This window comes from Crocuta crocuta, unplaced genomic scaffold (genome assembly GCF_008692635.1).
Source record: "Crocuta crocuta isolate KB4526 unplaced genomic scaffold, BGI_CrCroc_1.0 scaffold466, whole genome shotgun sequence".
Lineage (NCBI taxonomy): Eukaryota > Metazoa > Chordata > Mammalia > Carnivora > Hyaenidae > Crocuta > Crocuta crocuta.
The window spans coordinates 3,949,715-3,967,815 of record NW_027529672.1 but is presented as its reverse complement, the minus strand read 5'-3'; the positions used below and the strand labels follow the sequence as shown (position 1 = coordinate 3,967,815).

The 18,101-nt window shown below is 51.5% G+C and overlaps 1 protein-coding gene across 1 annotated transcript in view; it reads right to left on the bottom strand.

The window, feature by feature from the left end:
• Nucleotides 1–16,891: 16,891 nt before the first annotated feature.
• The window catches only part of DOCK1 (dedicator of cytokinesis 1), a 462,145-nt gene continuing 460,935 nt past the window's right edge, over nucleotides 16,892–18,101 (bottom strand). Inside the window, exon 52 of the mRNA XM_077762917.1 lies at nucleotides 16,892–18,087. Within this exon, the coding sequence (XP_077619043.1) occupies nucleotides 17,992–18,087 (96 nt within the window). The 3' untranslated portion in view covers nucleotides 16,892–17,991. The remainder of the gene's footprint in view (nucleotides 18,088–18,101) is intronic.

Genomic DNA, 18,101 nt, shown 5'->3' with positions numbered 1-18,101 from the left:
CCCCTTTCCCCTCCCCCTTAGCTCTACCCTCCTTCCCCCTCCTTCCCTCTGCCTCCCCTCTCCTCCCCCCCACCCGCTCCCCCATCTCCCTCTCTCTCCCTGTGTCCATCTCTACCCCAGCATCACCACCAGCCTTGACCACAGCCTTGCTCTCCACTGCTTCCCTCCACAGCTTCATGCATCCAGCCCCACGTACTTCTACAAATGAGTGACAGGGCCGGTGTGCCTTTTAGTCTGTGTTCTTTTTTAGAATTTAATTCTTGGTTTATTTTACAACAAATGCCTTATTGTAGTGAAATGAGCTAGGGAGGTATATGCAGCCGTGTCCCTGAGCATGAGGGGTGTCCTCATAACGCTCCACTTACCATTACTTCCTGTGACCAGATTTGCCGTGATTCATCCAGACTTGCTCTACGCGTGGATTTCCAGGGACACACCTGCAGCCACAAGTTACTTCTCTTTAAAACCAGTGACTTGTCTTGATGAGGACTGAGGAATGTACAGAATTGTTGAATCACTCTATTGTACACCTAAAAACTAATATAACACCGTGTGCTAATAATACTTGAATTAAAAAAGGAAAAGAAAACAGTGGTTCAGTAAGTACTCACTATCCTCAAAGGAAACTCTGTGCTTTGATTCTCTCCTGTGCCTGGGTGTGTTGGGGCGGGACAGGCATGGGAAGGAGCATCACTCTGTATCCAGTGGTGCCAGGGACCAGGGAACGGAGTCCCTGCAGCAAGGCATTTCCTGGGTCGTTTGTCTGTGGGGACTGAGGAGGAGAGTTCTGGGCCCAGGCTGGATTAATTCCCAGAACAGAGTAGAGAGCAGGAAGTTCTTCCCATGGCCTTCCGTGTTGTCTCGGACTCAAGCCTGTATTTCTACTCTGCTCATCATTTCTATTTCCAGGGAAGGATTCCTCCTCTCCAACATCTTCCACTTTGAAAGATGCTATTTGAACCATTCATCCATTCATCCATTCATCCATCATTTTGACCAAGAACCCATTATGGGCAGAGAGCCAGGTCCTGGGGGGCTTTAAGGACAGACCAGCCCCTGGCCCGCCCTGATGGGTAGACCCTGCCTCTGAAGGCTAAAATAGGCAACTTCATGCCCTCTGTTCTCTAATAACAGACTGATACACACTCTAGAGCAATCCAGAGATTAGGTCTATTAATACCAGCTGAGGACACAGCTTCCAGACTTCCTCAGAGCACTGCTTTCCTGTTGGGCAGACAGAGCACTTAATGATCAGGCAAGTCATGGGGGCTATGAGTGAAGGGTCCAGGTTTGAGGCTGAGGACCACGGGATGCCAAGAAACCCCTCTGCCACTTGTGTGGCTCAGCTGGTGCATCAGTGCCAGCATATCCAGGCCATGGGGTGAGTTCTTTCTCTGTGCTGAGCCCATCTGGGGGTAGCTTTCCCTGAAGGATTCTATACCACCCCTGAGGAGCTTCCTAACGCAGGGATCAGGCCTCTTAAAGGCCTGCTGTATGACCAGAGTGAGATAGACCTGTCCGGGGCCCTGCAGCAGACCTTCAAAAGCAAGCGAGAGTCAGCGCACACAAGATCAAACAAGGTGAGATGAATGGACCCTGGCTGACAATGACCAGGACAGCTGTTTTCAGGACACTCAGGGATGCGCTGCACCCAAGGCTCCACCCAGCCTGCTCTGGGTGTCCAGCTGTCATCTGCTCAAGCCTTGAAGCAAGGACTTCTCCTCCCCCACCCCCCTTCGCCAGCAAGCAGGTTCCAGAGTGGACAGAGAAAGAATCAGAGCTGGACCTTAACTCAGTTTGTAAGATGAAAAGGCTCTAGACCATGAAGGCCAGTGTCTCCCTGGACGTGTGCGGTTGACCATGAGTTTGTGCCGGACCCAAAACAGAAGAGCAGACTCTCTTTCCGGGACACACTCCTCGCTTGGTTAAGACTCACATAAACCGTCACAGCAGGGCAGGGCTCAATACAGACATATTTTAGGTTCTCGAATTCATTACTAAGGAGCTTAACAGTTTATTATAAGAAGTTCAGCAAGATAGGCTTGCTGGATGTTTCCAAAGTCGATATGCTCAGGAGAGAGCCATATATTAAGGATTATGTATTTCAGAAGGGTTTTTTTTTTTTTTTCTTGTTATTGCTCCTGACTCAGGTTTCTGCTGACTTCTTTTTTATTCTAGAAACTTAGTGCAGTGGTTTAACTCATTCAGCAATTACCAGCTGCGTGCTTCCAGTATGGAGAGCTAGGAATGAGGGGCTTAGGGGAGCCCAAGAAAGTTAAAAGTAATTGAAAGCTGAGCCAGAGAACTTCAAGCAGGCTTTAAAGAAGAGTGGAGAAGGAGTGAGCCAGCATCCAGGGTCAGGATGGAGCAGGGGTCAGGCTTCGTTTGCACTGTGGTTGGAAGGAAGCAGTGGACATGGAGTAGCAGACACAGGATAGAAAGGCGTGCTGGGTGAGGGAGGGACCGCAGGAGCTGAGGCGGCATAGGGGGGTGTAGACACACAGAAGAGGGAGGGACACGGGTGAGCTCCAAGCCGTGAGCGGCTGTCAGGGTCCTGCTGGCTCACTGCGTGCAGGTTGGTCAGCTTGTGTGACGACTTGCTGGTTGAGAATGCAGGCTGGCTCAATCCCGTTAAAATCCGATGGCCTCGCTGCCAGCCAGTCCAGCACACAGGCGGAGTGGCTCCACAAGTCTGGGGTTCAGGTCGCCAATTGGCGAGCTCTTCTGTGCTGGTCGCTGGTCCCACGTGCCCCTGCTTCAGCTTGGCTGACCTTGGTCCCCTATACTCCGCCCTGTCCTGGTGGGTCAGGGGTCCCTTCCCTAGGACTCCCCTCTACATTTACCCTCTAATTCATTGGGCCCACAGCCTCTGTTTAAGTCCAAGTTCCTCCTCAAAGCAGGGCCTGAGACAGGGAGTTTATTTGAGGAAATGATCTGTGCACACATAGGAGATTCTGGGTCCAGCCTTCACCCGCCCAGCCTCAGGGGCGAGCGTGTGTATGCAGTCAGATCATACACGCTGCTGCCACACACTATGGGCAGGCTGTGTCTTATCTACACTTTGAGCTGCTGATGATAAAAAGTCCCCTTCTGTGACTCTGGGAATAAAGGCCAGGCTCTGGGATGAGGGAGGAGGGAGGCTGAAATCCCCACTGGGTCCCAGTTGGATTGAGAACATCTGTATCACTTCCTGGAAACAACCCAGGATAGGAGTGCAGGGGTGAGGGTGGATACAGTGGAGGGCCCAACTTGAAGCCAGTTAGATCTGGATTGGAGTGCCAGGTCTACACTGAGCTTCCTCTTCCCTCAAGTGGTTATAACCTTGTCTAATAACATAGAGAAAGTGTCTGGTGCACTGAGAAACATAAAGCAGGCACTCAACAAATGGCTTATTTTAACAGCTGTTTGTTAACAGCGATTTCTAAAGCATCCTGCCCATGTGTGCGCATGCACACGCACACACACACCATCACTCACGCTCTCAGATGCTCAAGGTCACAGTTTATGAGCTGCTGCAGTATTTCCAAGGAGCTAAGCAGGGAGCGCCAGGGATCCACTGGGTCTTCAGCTGTTGCTCAAAGCCCCTGTCCTCTCCTCTATCCGTGCTGGGCACAATGGATGGTGGCACAAGGGAAGTAGCGTGGAGATGGAACATTCCAGAAATTACTCTGCAGGGAACACAAGCCCCAACGGCCACATCCCATGGTGGAGGCATTCTAATTGTTGCTGGAGCAGGGGTCGCTCTGCGGTTCTGAAACAAGAACTCGTGGCAAAATTCTCATAGGATTTTGATGCGTCATGGGGAACAGGTGTGCCCTGAGCAAAATGTCACCCAGCATGTTGGCGTGTAAATGGGAACCGTGGCCACATCCCAGTGAAAAATATGATTAAATGAGAGTTAGGAAAGCCCCCAGTGGGTTTCCTCTATCTCATTAGCGTGCAAATACCAATGTGGAGGTGCTGAGTTGTCAAGATAACGTGGGAAACTCGTTGATAAGGGACTCAGTGCTTTCAGGACGAGGGGGGCTGGGCTGCACTAGACCCCAGAGACAGCTTTGTCTACCAGCCTGGGCCAAGCATTGGGAGGCGGTGGCCCTGGAAGAGCCTCGTCCCATCTCAGGGAACAAAAGACCCGCAGCCAACCCCCAACATCCGGCAGAGACAAGTGCATTTCTTGCATTCACACATCTTCCTTGAGAAAGGACACCCACCCACCCACGCACGACTGCGTGGTGACTAGTCACTTTCAATTATGCTGTCCCGTCACTTAATGCTTTTTGTCAGGCAGGAGTAAGAGCAGTGGAGGCAAGGTGGTTCTAAGAGGAAAATTGTTTCTTTAGTGCAACTGTGACCTGAAGAACAAGCAGCCGTTCCCGGGGAGGGCACGTAATGATGGGTTAGCAGGCGCTGTGGGGATCTCAGCAGCACTAGGCACCATCCATTAAGGGTGCCGCCCTCTCGTCAGTCTCCCGTCTGTGCCCAGCCGCAGGGGAAGCTGTCATCTGGCTCAGGGACGCTCCTCCTCTGACAAAGACAAGTGAGGCATGGAGACACAATGCTCCACCAAGTCGTGGGCTTGGATAGTCTAACTTAGGAATTCGATCCAGCTTTGAATCCCAGATTTTCCCCAATGAGCTCTGGGATCTTGGCAAGCAACCTTCTCAGACAGCTGCCTCCACTGAAAAATGGGGTTCATTTTAGCACCTACTCCCTGGTGTTGACCTCCGAAGGTAGATAGTCACTACGACAGCTGCTGTCCATTATGCCCAGCACGGACAGAGCTACTCCATGCATGTGATGTCACTTAGTCTTCTCAACTGCCTCCATGAGTAGGCGATCAGGGGGCATCTCACTGCTGTAAGTAATAAATGCCTGAGAGAAGAGCAAACTAAAACCAAAGCAAGAAGAAAGGAGGAAGGAAGGAAGGAAGGAAGGAAGGAAGGAAGGAAGGAAGGGAGATGAAAGCAGAAATAAATGAAACAGAGAGTAGGAAAACAATAGAGAAAATCACCAAAAACAAGCTCATTCTTTGAGAAGAGTCACAAAATTGGCAAGCCTTTAGTTAAAATGGATCAGGATTGAAAGGAAGAAGCCTCAAAACACTGGAAGGAAAGAGGGGCCATTACTAACCTTACCTACTACCCTATAAATACTCAGACCAAAGAAGAAGCAAAAGCACTACTTTATGGAGCTTCTGGTCCAGAGGCAGGTCGAGACACAGGAGGAGGAGGGCAGCTCAGCAACGCCATCAGGGCCCCACCTCCTCTCTGCTTCTGCACTCTGTGTTCACCAAGTATTTCTGTGCCCTCTGCCTTCCCAGCATGTGGTAGGATTCCACTCCCCCCTCCTCGTGACTTGCTTTGGCTAATAAGGAAATGCCAGCAGAATAGCACGGGTCACTCCTCGGAGGTGATGTTAAGAGCCAGGGCAGGAGCGCCTGGGTGGCTCAGTCGGTTAAGCGTCCGATTTTGGCTCAGGTCACTGATTTCATGGTTCATGAGTTGGAGTCCCGCATTGGGCTCTGTGTTGACAGCTCAGAGCCTGGAGCTGTTTCAGATTCTGTGTCTCCCTCTCTCTCTGCCTCTCCCTGGATCCCACTGTCTGTCTCTCAAAAATAAATCAACAACAACAAAAGCCAAAGCATAGTCTTCTCATCACGTTCTTTTCTTCTGTGACCATCATGGCAGCTGGTGTGGAAACGGAGCCTCTGCCTGCCTGGGTGTGACTGGGATGTGCAGGTCCCTTTCTGCCCTGGGTGGGCCAGGCAGCAGGAGTGACCATCACACGTGTGTGGCGTTAAGCTACTAAGGTTGCCAGGGAGATTGGTGCCCCGTGACTCATACTTCTCAGTGCCAGCCTCGTGCTCAGGTTGGTTCTCGGCTCCCCTCGAGATCACCAGAACCTTGCAGTGCGGCCGTGCAGAGTCTTAATGGGAACTAAACCCTTCTTTCTCACAACCTCTACTCCCAACACAAAGAATAAATCTCTCTCTTTGTCTGGCTGGGTCAATGTAGTGACCATTACACGTTGTGTCGTGGACCAGTGAACATTGCCGGGGGAAGCCCATGCTGGTCAGCGGGGACAATTGCCTCCTGGGGCATCAACCCCACTCTCCAGGGCACAGATTCCTATTATTATCCATATTACTGATATCGTGATGACTGGCGAGGAGGGGGAGGAGGGAGATGAGACAGAGGAAGGGGAGGCTTAGCTTATTCAACTTGCTCAAGGTCAAGTACCTGCACAAATCTGGTAAGTGGCGAAGCTAGAATTCCAAGGAGGCCACCAGGTTCCAGAACCCCCATCCTTAGGAGGACGGAAGCCCTGAGCGAAGGCAGAGGCTATCTACTGGTTCGTTGCTTTCTTCCCCAGCACAAAGTCTTGTGTTGAATGAATGGATGTGCCAAGCTCTGTCCGTCCCCACGGGGGTGTTGAGAGCATCGGACAAGATACTGTGAATGCCCGGCTTCCTCTGACACCCAGCCAGGCTGGCCGCTGGCAGGTGGGAAGTCCCAGGCTGCTTCTGCTGCAGCCACACGCACTCAGCCTCTTCAGGACTCCGTTCGGCCTCCATAAAATGGGCGGGAAACATGTCCCTCCTTTTATCTAATACAAGTGAATTTTGAAGGTCTGATGAGATGGTAAATATGAAAGTATTCTGCAAAGTAAAAAGGTTAATAATAAAAATACATTACTATTATTATTATATTTTATGGACGATAATAATTCACCGACATGATCATTTTCTTGGCCCACTGCCAAGTGTCGCCAAGAAGCAGTGATGAAAGCTTGGCTCAGATTTTTCTACTCTTCTTTTCTCCAGACTCCAGATGGTGTTTCCTTTCCCACCAGAGAAATCTACGGGCGAAGGAGCAAGGCGTGGGACAGGCCGGGGATTCGCCTTGTCGGGGAGGCAGGTTCGGGCATGCCGTGGACACCGACCGGGACTTGCTGCTTTTGCTGTTCTCTCTCTGGCTGCTCCTTCTCCGCGTCTGTGAATTGAAGGCAGCCTCCTCAGTGTGGGCAAATTAGAGTTGCAGTCATGCACTTGGGCACCGTGTGCCTTTTCTCTCCTGTTCTGACCTTCCTCTCCTCCCCGACCCCCCCTCTCTTCTCAGATTTCCGTCAGCGTCCCTCTGAGGACTGGGCTCGGAGAACAGGCATCCCTGTCGGACTTGGAAGCCCCACGTGCCCGTGCCCACGCACACCTGCACTCAAGCCGCAGCTTGAAGGCCCCCTTCCACCCCTCTGCCTTCCTTAACCCGAGCCTGGACCCACACGATTCCCCTGCAGCCTTCTTGAACGGAAGTCACCTCCCCTTGCCTTGGGGCAGGTGCCGGTGGTGGACAGGTACTTGCCCTCCGAGCTGCTCACTGCTACTTCTGGATCATTCCTCCCACATCATCCTTCTGGAACTCCTCCTAGCAGGCTCCACAGTCTGCAACCCCTTAGCTTTTGGCCATCTGCTAACGCCCTGATCTCCTTCGGCCGTCCGAGCCCTGGCCACTGGTGTGGAGTCTCTCACCTCCTCAAAGCCAGGTGTTATTCTCAGGGGCTGCCGAAGGCCTGTTCCTCACTCTGCTCGCTCCTTGCTCATGATGGAGCCTCACACCCCACTGCCAAGTGCAAGGGCACTCACAGCCCGCCTTGCTGCCTGGTCATTGCCTCCGGCCTTGGCCGTGACCTCAGCGCTGCTGAGCGGCCCACAGCACCCACCTCCTGTCCTGTGGCGCTTGGCTCTTATGCCCCGGGGGCGTCTGCAGAGCTGCTCGGGCTTTCTCCAAGCCTGGAGGTGCAGAGCAGCAAATCCCCTGGGGGTAACTGTGACCCAAAGGGCCCAGGATGCCCCCAGAGGCCCAGGGGCGGGTCGGGTGTACCTAAAGCTGCGGAGTTAAGGATAAGGCAGATCACTGACCGCCAAAGGAGTGAGGTGACTGCTGCCTGCTGGTCCCACGCAGGGCGGAGCAAAGGCAAGGAGGGGGTCACCGATTCGGTGAACTGCGACGGGTGACCTGAGCCGGTGCATATGGATGGACTCTCCCTGCATCCAATCTGTTCCCTACCCCTGGGGAAGAAGTAGATGGTTTTCTTGAGAGTAGGGGACGAGAAGAGAAAGCACACAATGGAAATAGGGTAGGTGGCCCCTTGCCATCTCTAGCAGGAGCTTGAGGATTTGCAGAAGGTCCCCTGCCCCGAGTAGAGGGGAGGGATGCCCCGGGGGACAAGGGCAGTGTCTGGCAGGAGGCGGCCGAGGTCCCTGGAGCAGCGAGAAGCCGGGTGCCTAGGTCCTTCCTCGGCACGTCATCCCTTCTCCGCCTCCACGTGTCCCATAATCACGTAGCAGGAACTGAAACGAAGAGGGTACGGCCCTTCCACGTTCCCCCACCCCCAACTGGGAAGATTCTCTGATGGCCAGACTGCCTCTGCGGGCTTCGGGGAGGCCCACAGCGCCCTCCGCACAAGAGCTGAGACCTGGAGGGAGAAGGAGACTTCCAAAGTGAGCACAATGCCAAGCAGAAATGCACGGACAAGCCAACGGAACGGCAAGGTGTAGGCTTTCCCAGAGGGCTGTGGGCGGAACTGGAAACAGTGATAGAGTGCCGGGTCACAGCTGCTGTCGGGTGGAGGGTGAGGAACGACGGGGTTGGGGACAGGGCATTCTCAAGCTGCGTTATAGGACTTTCAAAAAATCACACCTGTCGCTCCTCTTCTTCCCTTATATTTAGTGGTTTTCTGCAAGACTGTTGGTTTCAACTATGCTTTTCTATCCAAATCTTGTTTCTTTGAATCCACTCTTCCTGAAGACTGGCTCATCTTTCAGCAAAGCGAATCAGCGCCTGACCTTGGGGAAGACCCACACCACGCCACCATCTTCTCTGTTTCAACATGGTTATCCACGAGAGGTGATGTGAAACGATTACCCAAGTTCTTAGCGGGGTAATAACTCAGTGATTAATATGTACACAATTTGGTAAGGTACTGTAGCATGAACAGTCATCTTTGGGAGCTGTAGCTCTGGCTGCTAATAGCGCGGTTGTTAGAAAACTTAAGCGCAGCCCCGGGGGCGATTTTTGTCATACTTGTAAAGAGAAAAATAAAGTGGCCCAATAAAGCGTCAAATCCACTGCTGAGTTTCGGGACCGAGTTGTGCTTACCACCAGTTAGGGAAGGCGTGGAGCCTCTAGGAAAATATAAGACATGCCTACTGAACTGTCCATTTCTAATCCAAAGTGAGTGTGTTTTTTTTTTAATATTTTTATTTATTTCTAGGAGAGAGAGAGAGAGACAGCGTGAGCAGGGGAGGGTCAGAGAGAGAGGGAGTCACAGACTGAAACAGGCTCCAGGCTCTGAGCTGGCAGTCAGCACAGAGTCCGACGCGGGGCTCGAACCCACGAACCGCGAGACCATGACCTAAGTGAAAGTCGGACGCTTAACCAACTAAGCCACCCAGGCGCCCCAAAGTGAGTGTTTTTAAATGTCACCTGATAGAAGGCCAGCTCTGTGACGCTGGTAAATCGCATGACCGTTCTGTGCCCCAGTCCAGTGCCTTGTGCCTGTCAGGCTGGCATTCAGTGTCCTGACTGATGAGTGAAAAATCTCAAAACGGAGACTGCGAGTCACATGAGCTCTATGGGTCATTATGGAGACAAAAATTCTAGAGCTCATTTTGTACTCTTCGCAAACATGAGTCTGTTCCAGGACGGGGCCCGCCTTTCCTTCTCTCCTGACGGCGGCGCTTACCGGGAGCAGGACGAGGCAGGGCAAACGCATCAGGGACGCTCCTCACGAGCGCCGCGGGTTGGAAGGTTCCAGGCTGCCTTGCGGACGAGGTGGGCTCTGGACGTCCTGTTCCGCCTCTGCTGGCACATCCCGAACCCCGAGCTGCTGGAAGCTGGCCTGCGATGGTTCCTAGATCGTGGAGTGTCCTCCATCGCTCCAGGAGAGCCGTCTCTTCTCCCTGGCTCTCGAAGTTTCTCCCTGGCGTTCCTCCCCTGGGGTGCGTCATCCAAGGGACGTTCCAAGGAAGAAAAGCTGGCCTCTTCTGCCCACTCAGCCTCCTCCGGCAGCAGGCAACAGCCTTTTCTCTCCAAGACTGAAAGAATATGGTCTTCCTTTGTGTGGAAGAACACTCACTCCCCTAAACTTTCTGAAAAGCTGAGGATGATTCCGAGGCTGCTTTTCCATTATAATTGCTTCACCTTCCAAAGTTTACTTTTCATGTGAAAAAGCTGTCGCGAGGCAGTGGGCGCCGACGGATGCTGTCTGTGATCCCCGCGGAGAAACCCAAAATATGTAGGGGCGTAAAAATAGTCCTGCCTTGCGCAGGTAGCTCCTTATTCGATATTAAGTGCCCTCTTCTCCAACGCAAGTGTTCATAATGCTAAATTAACTGTTCATGAGTATTTTTAAATAGTATAATGTATGCTAATTCAGAAATATTCCCTTCGAAGACGGATTATTTTTGCCTCCCGAATTGCTGCACTTTTGCATCAGCAGCTGAGAAGTCAGAGCACTACAATCCAGCATCTTTCAGAGCGGCTTCTAGAATCCTGGCCATGTCTGCGGGTGGTTTCCATAGCCACTTTGGCACAGCTGGGCACCATGAGCCATAGATATAACCTGTCAGGATCTGGGTAGGCTGAAGGACGCCACCAGCACTGGCTGATGCAAGCATCATCTCTCAAGGTCAAGGCAGCGTGGAGAAAGTCGTATGTTCCTCCCTGATCTGGCTCCACGGGGACGGAGGGACCCAGGCTTGGTGGTTGGCCCCTCCTGGGGGCACCTCTCTCTCTGGTCACCACCAGTGAGGACATCACAGACTCTGATGGTGGCACCAACCCAGGGCCCACTGCTACACTGAAGCGTGGCCACCCTGCTTCATCTCACGGAACACATTTTAGGAGAGCTTGCAGGCATACCTTCCCTCTCCCTTCAGTCTCTCTCAGGGACAACACCCCCACATGCCCCTCACCCAGGGGGAAAGGGGTCAGGTCTCCCTCCTACTGCACTTGGCTCTATAGCCATGGCTCCCCAGCCCCTCCCCCCGCATGGATGCCTGCCTTAGGACTAAACTGTTCAGGAAGGAGGAAGGGAAGGGGAAAGAAGAGAAAGAGGAATTGAGCTTTACTTTTAAGCAGTGAAACTTATGCCTCCATAAATCTATCTTAAGAAGGAATCAGTGTGGGGCGCCTGGGGGGCTCAGTCAGTTTAATGTCCGACTTCAGCTCAGGTCATGATCTCGTGGTTCCTGAGTCCAAGCCCCTCATCGGGCTCTGTGCTGACAGCTTGGAGCCTGGAGCCTGCTTCGGATTCTGTGTCTCCCTCTCTCTATCCAGCCCCTGCTCACGCGGCCTCTCTCTCCAAAATAAACATTAAAAAATTTTAAAAAAGAAGGAAGTCAGTGCCACCTGCATAGTCTGTGATGAGGAACAAGTCTAAGACACTGGGGACGGGGGAGGGGCGCCAGAAAGCAAGATGGTCCCGCTACTACTTTAGGCTTCTGACTCCACCCGGAGGCTACTCAAAGCCAACAAGGGCAACTATGCCATCGCCCAAAGACCCTTTCCTGTATGTGCCGCTGCGGGTTGTGAGGACACCTGGATGAGGGGAAGTCTAACAAGTGGCACCCTTGTAGGCAGGTCCTCAGGGATCTGGGATCCATGTGTCCTGAAGCACTTACAGTCCCTCATATGCCCAGGCCGTCCCAGTCCACGACGTGCTCTGGAGTGGCTGCCAAGTCCACGGAAACGCCCCGTGGGCCTGGCTCACACCCTCCACGTTGGCTTCCTCAGCCCCGCGCCGCCCCGCTCCCTCTGCCCTTCCGCCCGTGTTCTCCGTGCTTCGTCATGCTCCACCGCACTGCATCGAGTTCCACGTGCTTCCACGTTTCCTCACATTCCACCAGAGCCCGCCACGTCCGTTCCACTCCTGCACACGGTCTCGTGTCCCACCATCGTCGCTGGGCTCCTTCCGCAGAATATGACCCGGAGGCTGGTGGGTCCTCGACACCGGCCGGGGCGCCCGGAGGAACCCAGGGTGTCCCCGTCCTCGTGCTGCCCGGCTCCCTGGCCTCCCTGTCTGCGCCTGCACAGCGGACCCGCCCCCCTAGTCTTCCGGAAGTTCCTTCCAGGTACAGGCTTCCCTCTCAAGACTGGGAGGCCGCGTGCGCTGTTTCTTCTACTGGATCACTCTCCCTTCACGGAGCCTCCCGGTCTGCTCAACTGCAGTCATTCCGCAGAGGCCCCTTCTACTCTGTTCTGCAGTGCCCCGTGCTCGCCTGTCACCTTCAATGGGCTGAATCCTCCTTGGCCACTGGCTCGTCCATTTCCTCAGCCGACTCGGGGATCCTGGAGGAGAGGCGGGTCTCTCCTTCACCATGGTGCCCGCCAAAGCACCCGGCATGCAGCTGTAGACACCCTCCAGATGTTTTGTGAAATGGCGCCCCCAGGTAAGAGAAGGCATAAAGGGCACACCACGTCCAGCATGGCCCAACATGGACAAATGTCAGCAGCAGCAGCAGCTAGATGGGTGGCAAGAGGTGCACAGAACTACAGGAAACCAGGGAGGTTCAGAACTGCTGCCCTGACGCTGGAAAGGGGAGTGAGACCCCTTCCCCAGGGCAGGAAGGGCACCGTGACTGCCCGAGGACTCCAGGGCACACTGCGGAGATGGCAGATGTGGCAAAGGCAGTGGCGAGAAGCGCAAAGGAAGCGGGGCAGCTGCGCGAAGCGGTGTCCAGAACCGGCCACCTCCAGAGCCGATCTGTCGAGGGTCATGGGCAGAGGTGGCAGCCGGGAGCTCAGGAGAGGCTGCGACTCAGAGGGAAAGCAAGGTATGTGACTGGGTGGGCCCTGTCGTGTGACCTTCCCACAGCAGCTGAGCAGAGAAGATCAACTTTGTCCAGAGTTTAAATGGAGAACCTTGGCCGTGAAAAGTACCCTCCTACAGATAGAACGGCCCTGGATAAAGAAAGACAGCCAAGGTGAGGGTGTGAGGGGGGAGACAGACAGACAGACACAGAGACAGAGACTTAGAAAGAGAGAGGGTGCACACTGTTGGTGGGAATGTAAACTGGTACAGCCCCTCTGGAAAACAGTGTGGAGGTTCCTCGGGAAATTAACACTGGAACTCCCCTAATGACCCAGCAATAGCACTGCCAGGAATTTACCCAAGGGACACAGGGGTGCTGAAGCATAGGGGCACATGTACCCCAATGTTCATAGCAGCACTCTCAACAATAGCTAAAACATGGAAAGAGCCTAAGCGTCCATCAACGGATAAATGGATCAAGAAGATGTGGTTTATCTATACCATGGAATACTACATGGCAATGAGAAACAATGAAATCTGGCCTTTGTAGCAACATGGATGGGCCTTGAGGGTGTTATGCTGAGCGAAATAAGTCAGGCAGAGAAGGACAGATACCATATGATTGCATGTATAAGTGGATTAGAAGGAACTTAATGGAGGACCATGGGGGAGGAGAAGGGGGGAAATGGGGGGTGGAGAGGGAGGGAGGCAAACCCTGAGAAACTCTTGAATGCTGAGAACAAACTGAGGACTCATGGGTGTGGCGGGGAGATGGGCATGGAGGAGGGCACTTGTAGGGATGAGCACTGGGTGTTATATGGAAACCAACTTGACAATAAACTATTTGTAAAGAAAAAAAAAAAAGAGAGAGAGAGAGAGGGTGCCTAGGCCAGCCCCAGCGCCAGATCCATGAAGGAGGCCATTCAGGCATTCCAGCCCCAGGAGACAAAAGATAATATAAGCACTCTGTATTATCATTGGGCTGATGAAGGGACNACTCAACCAATTGAGCTCTCCAGGTGCTCCAAAATATCACTTAGTTCTAGAGGAAATTTGCTGTGCTCCACCGCTTCTCTTTTGTGAGAATATTTCTGCTCTGAATAGCTCATTATCACCTTGTATCACGGTTCTCCACGGAAACTGAACCAATGGGAGACAGGTATGCAAGAAGATCGAGAGATTTATTTAAAGGAATGGACGCATGTGATTCTGGGGGGCTGGCAAGTCCAAAATTTGTAGCACAGGCTGCAAACTCAGCCAAGGTTTCCATCCTCTGTCTTGAGGCTGGAATTTCTTCTCCAGGAAACCTCAATTCTTGCCTTTAAGGGCTTCAACTGACTGGACACGGCCCACTCACATGACTGAGGGTAATTTCCTTTACTGCAGGTCAACTGACGGTGGGTGTGAACCACATCTAGCGAGTATCTTTAAAGCAATGGCTAGATGAGCGTTTGATTGCCTGATGCTACAGCTTGGCCAGGTTGACACATAAGATGAATGATCACAAGCCTTCACTTGGGGGTGACACTAAGCCAAGGGTATCGGCAGCAGAAAGAACTTTCCTGTGCACCATGCCCCACACAGAACCTGCTCCCCGATCATGCCTGGGCTGCTGCGTTGAGGCCGTCACAGGACCTGGATGGAGCGGTGGCTTCTCTGTGCTGGAGGGACACAAACGAGGAACACCAGTGTGGGTTTATGTGGGTACAAAAGTCTACTGGCTTCTCAGGTACCCTGTTAGGGTTTTCTGAGGCGCCACTCACCAAACAGAAGGTGTTTAAAGAACTCAGAAAAGGCAGATTGGCCAAAAAAATGGCAAAAGTCCCTAAAAAAAGACTTTTAAAAGTAAGTAAAATGCTAAAAAGTAATCAGAACGAAAACACAAGAGCTAAAATCCATGAGGCCAACCGAGACTTTGGTGAACGTGGAACATAACACCTGATACCATAGAAAAACCGAGCGGAAGAAATATGTAAGGAAGTAAAACAATCGGGCACTTGGGATGAGCACTGGGTGTCATATGGAAACCAACTTGACAATTAACTATTAAAAAAGGAAAAAAAAAAGGGAAGTAAAACAATCAAATCTTTACAAGGAAGAATAATCTTCACATTGATTAAAAATGATGCGAGCACTCTTTGAGCACCAAGGTGATTAAAAAAAACAAAACCATTGTGCTCTATTTTCTTTTAATAAAGATTTGAGGAAAAGACATATGAAACTGGGTAGTTAAAAATAAAATAAAGTTACACAGGGTTACCTAAAGATGGGATTTGCAATAGACTGGAAAGCACTTTGGAAGGCAGAAGAGTAAAAACTAAAGTGTAGCTGAATCTGTGGGAGCTAAATGTGGCTTTGAGCTTCCTGGCACCCAAAGCAAAAATAGAACAGAAGATCCTCACCATTCCTGTTTTAGAGCATGCATTCTCCATGAGGCAGTATCACCCCTTCGGGGTGAAAATCGGTGGTTGGGGGACAAAAAATACTAACTTTGTTTATGTAAAAAGCATAGTGTTTTAAATAACACAAATATATACACAGTGTATCTGTACTGTTAAAATTTCTTGATGGGGAAATGATTAGGAAAAAAATGTCTAAAAGGGTTCCTTGGAAAGCAATGATGAAAAATAGGTTCAGGAACTTTCTTTTCTGAGAAAAAACAATATCATCACATAGGGATAGGCAAGCTGTCCCCCTAGACCTCATTCCATAGGAGTGTTTCAAAGTGACACTTGGTAACAGAAGTCAGCTCCTCCCTGATTGTAGTTTTGCACTCCGGCCCTTGACTTATGTGATGAAGACATTTTATGCTACATGTTTTCCAGCTCTGGACACCAGCATGGGATTCACGGCAGTTGGGGGGGCATCTGCCAGGGGAAGGGGGCTTCCGCTGAAGTGTGGAGTCTGGGGATTATCCAGGAAGACTTTCTGGAGGAGGCTGTGAGAGAACTAGAAACCAGATGTCGTCGTAGAAGCAGAATAATTTTTGTAGGACCAGGAACTATTTTTACAATTTTGGGCAACAGCTTTTGTACCGTGAAATGCTGACTACTCGACAATTTCCCGCCTCGCAGGGACTGGGCTCTCCTGTTGCAGGCTGGTGTGCCAGTGCACTTATTTTAGGATCTTGGATGATATGCAGTTTCCCATCTACGCAACAGAGGATGAATATTTATCTCAGTTGAAGAGCAGGAATTCACAAAGAAAAATCCTATATGCACATGTGTCTAAGATTTCCTGGGGGTGGACTGAATGCTTAGAATACGGACGAATAAACCGGAGGGCGGTGATCGAGTGGGACTGGAGGGTCAGCTGAGGCGCTCGGGTTCGGCAGCAGGTGTGTCTGAGGTCTGGTTAATGGGGCAGAGAGGCACGTCCTCGTGGTCTAAACAGGGCCACGTCTGGAGGCAACACAGGCAAGGATGCTTTACATGGACAAGAGGACCCCAATGTCTTCTTTGTTTCTTACCTCCCAAGATCCAGAGAAAGCTTTGCAGTTGATGTTGAATGATGCATCCCACCAACCAAAACCCTCTCTCGAGTTAGCAGCTGAAAGTCTACAAGGGGCGGAAGTGCTGTGTGGCCAGAGAGCCTGGCTGGGCTGAGGGGAGAAGGTGCCAGCCAGCATGAGGCTCTGCTTTGCTCTGTCCCTAAGGTTGTGTGGGCAGAGGGACCAGGTGCTGTCTACCTGGGCCCCGAACTGAAGACGACTCAACAGCGGTCATTAAGGAAGATGAGCACATATGAAAATATGGGTCACAAAGCTCTTTAAGAAAGAAGAGGGGCGCCTGGGTGGCTCAGTAGGTTAAGCATCTGACTTGGGCTCAGGTCATGATCTCACGGTTCGTGAGTTTGGGTCCCACGTCGGGCTCTGTGCTGACAGCTCGGAGCCTGGGGTCTGCTTCGGAGTCTGTGTCTCCCTCTCTCTCTGCTCCTCCCTACTTGCACTCTCTTTCTCCTTCTCAAAAATAAATAAACATTAAAAAAAATTTAAAAAAGAAGAAGAGAAATTCTGGAATTTATATACATATATATATTTTTTTTACATCAAGGGATAAAAACATAGTATTCAGACACTGAGTCTTTTTAATTGGCATTTTATTTTTTTGTTGTCAATGAATAACTTTGGAGCCTATTAGAAGAGTATTATGATTACAGTGGATAAAAAAATATAGATGACAGAATACAAATATTAGGTTATACAAAGTTAGTTGAGTTTTTTTGCTTGTTTGTTTTCCTTAATCATTGTCCACCAACGTTTTCAGGACTTGGGAGCTTAGGGGGAAAAAAAATCAACACAACTTAATTTGTGTATTTTTTTTTACACTTCCAGCAGTTAAAAATTAAGAGCATATTGAGAATCATTTGCAGACGCCTACGACAATACACAGAAGGACCAAAAACATTAAAACTTACGTCCTAAGAACCATCGTATATACAAACTTCTGTACAGAATGCGGACAGAAAGATTTCACCCGGTTAAAGCCACATCTGTGCTATAGACGTTCTTTTTTAAAAGAGAAAGAAAACGTATCTTCCTATACTTGTATCCACTTTCCCACTTGATCCAGCATTTTTAATGGTGTTTCCACTCCATAAATTAGTAACTGTTCAGTAGCTGAGAAATATCCTATTTTAAATTATACCGAAGGAAAGCAGGAACTTCCCTGAAAGAGCTGACCTTAACTGCCTGACCTAGGTTGACGATACACTTGACCCCAAAGTCACACTTGTGGGAGGAGGGTGGATACAACACCCTCGGGGAGTAAGCGGGGTTCGCCTCGGGAGAAGAGGACTTGGTTACTACACCATCTGGGGGTGTGTGGCGGGGAAGGGGGCCTAACCTCTCCTGCTGTGCAAAACCCAGGTCAGCCGGGCTCTTTGCTGACGTGTCATTTGGCACCAAAGCAGGGCTTCTGGGCAAGACTTAGGCTCTCTGAAGACAGGCACAGTCAGAAGCCCCCCGTTTGGATAAACACCACAGTACAGTCCAGACCCACATCCACTTTGCTCCCCATGCTAACGGCCACTCACGCCTCGGCTGGAAACGATCTCCTTTCCAGGATGTGCAATCGCACTACTTCTCAGACATCCCAGGCCTAATGAGGTAAACAGCAGACGCGGGCGAGGACGCAGGGGAGGGCGGCCGGTGGCCGGCGCTCTCGCTGGGGTCGGCCGCCTTCACTGCACGATGCCGGAGTCCACGGACGTCTGCTTGCGCGTGGTCTTCGGGGGCGGCGGGGGCGGCGTCTTGCTGGGCAGCGGCGGGGGCGCGTGGCGGGAGGAAGGGA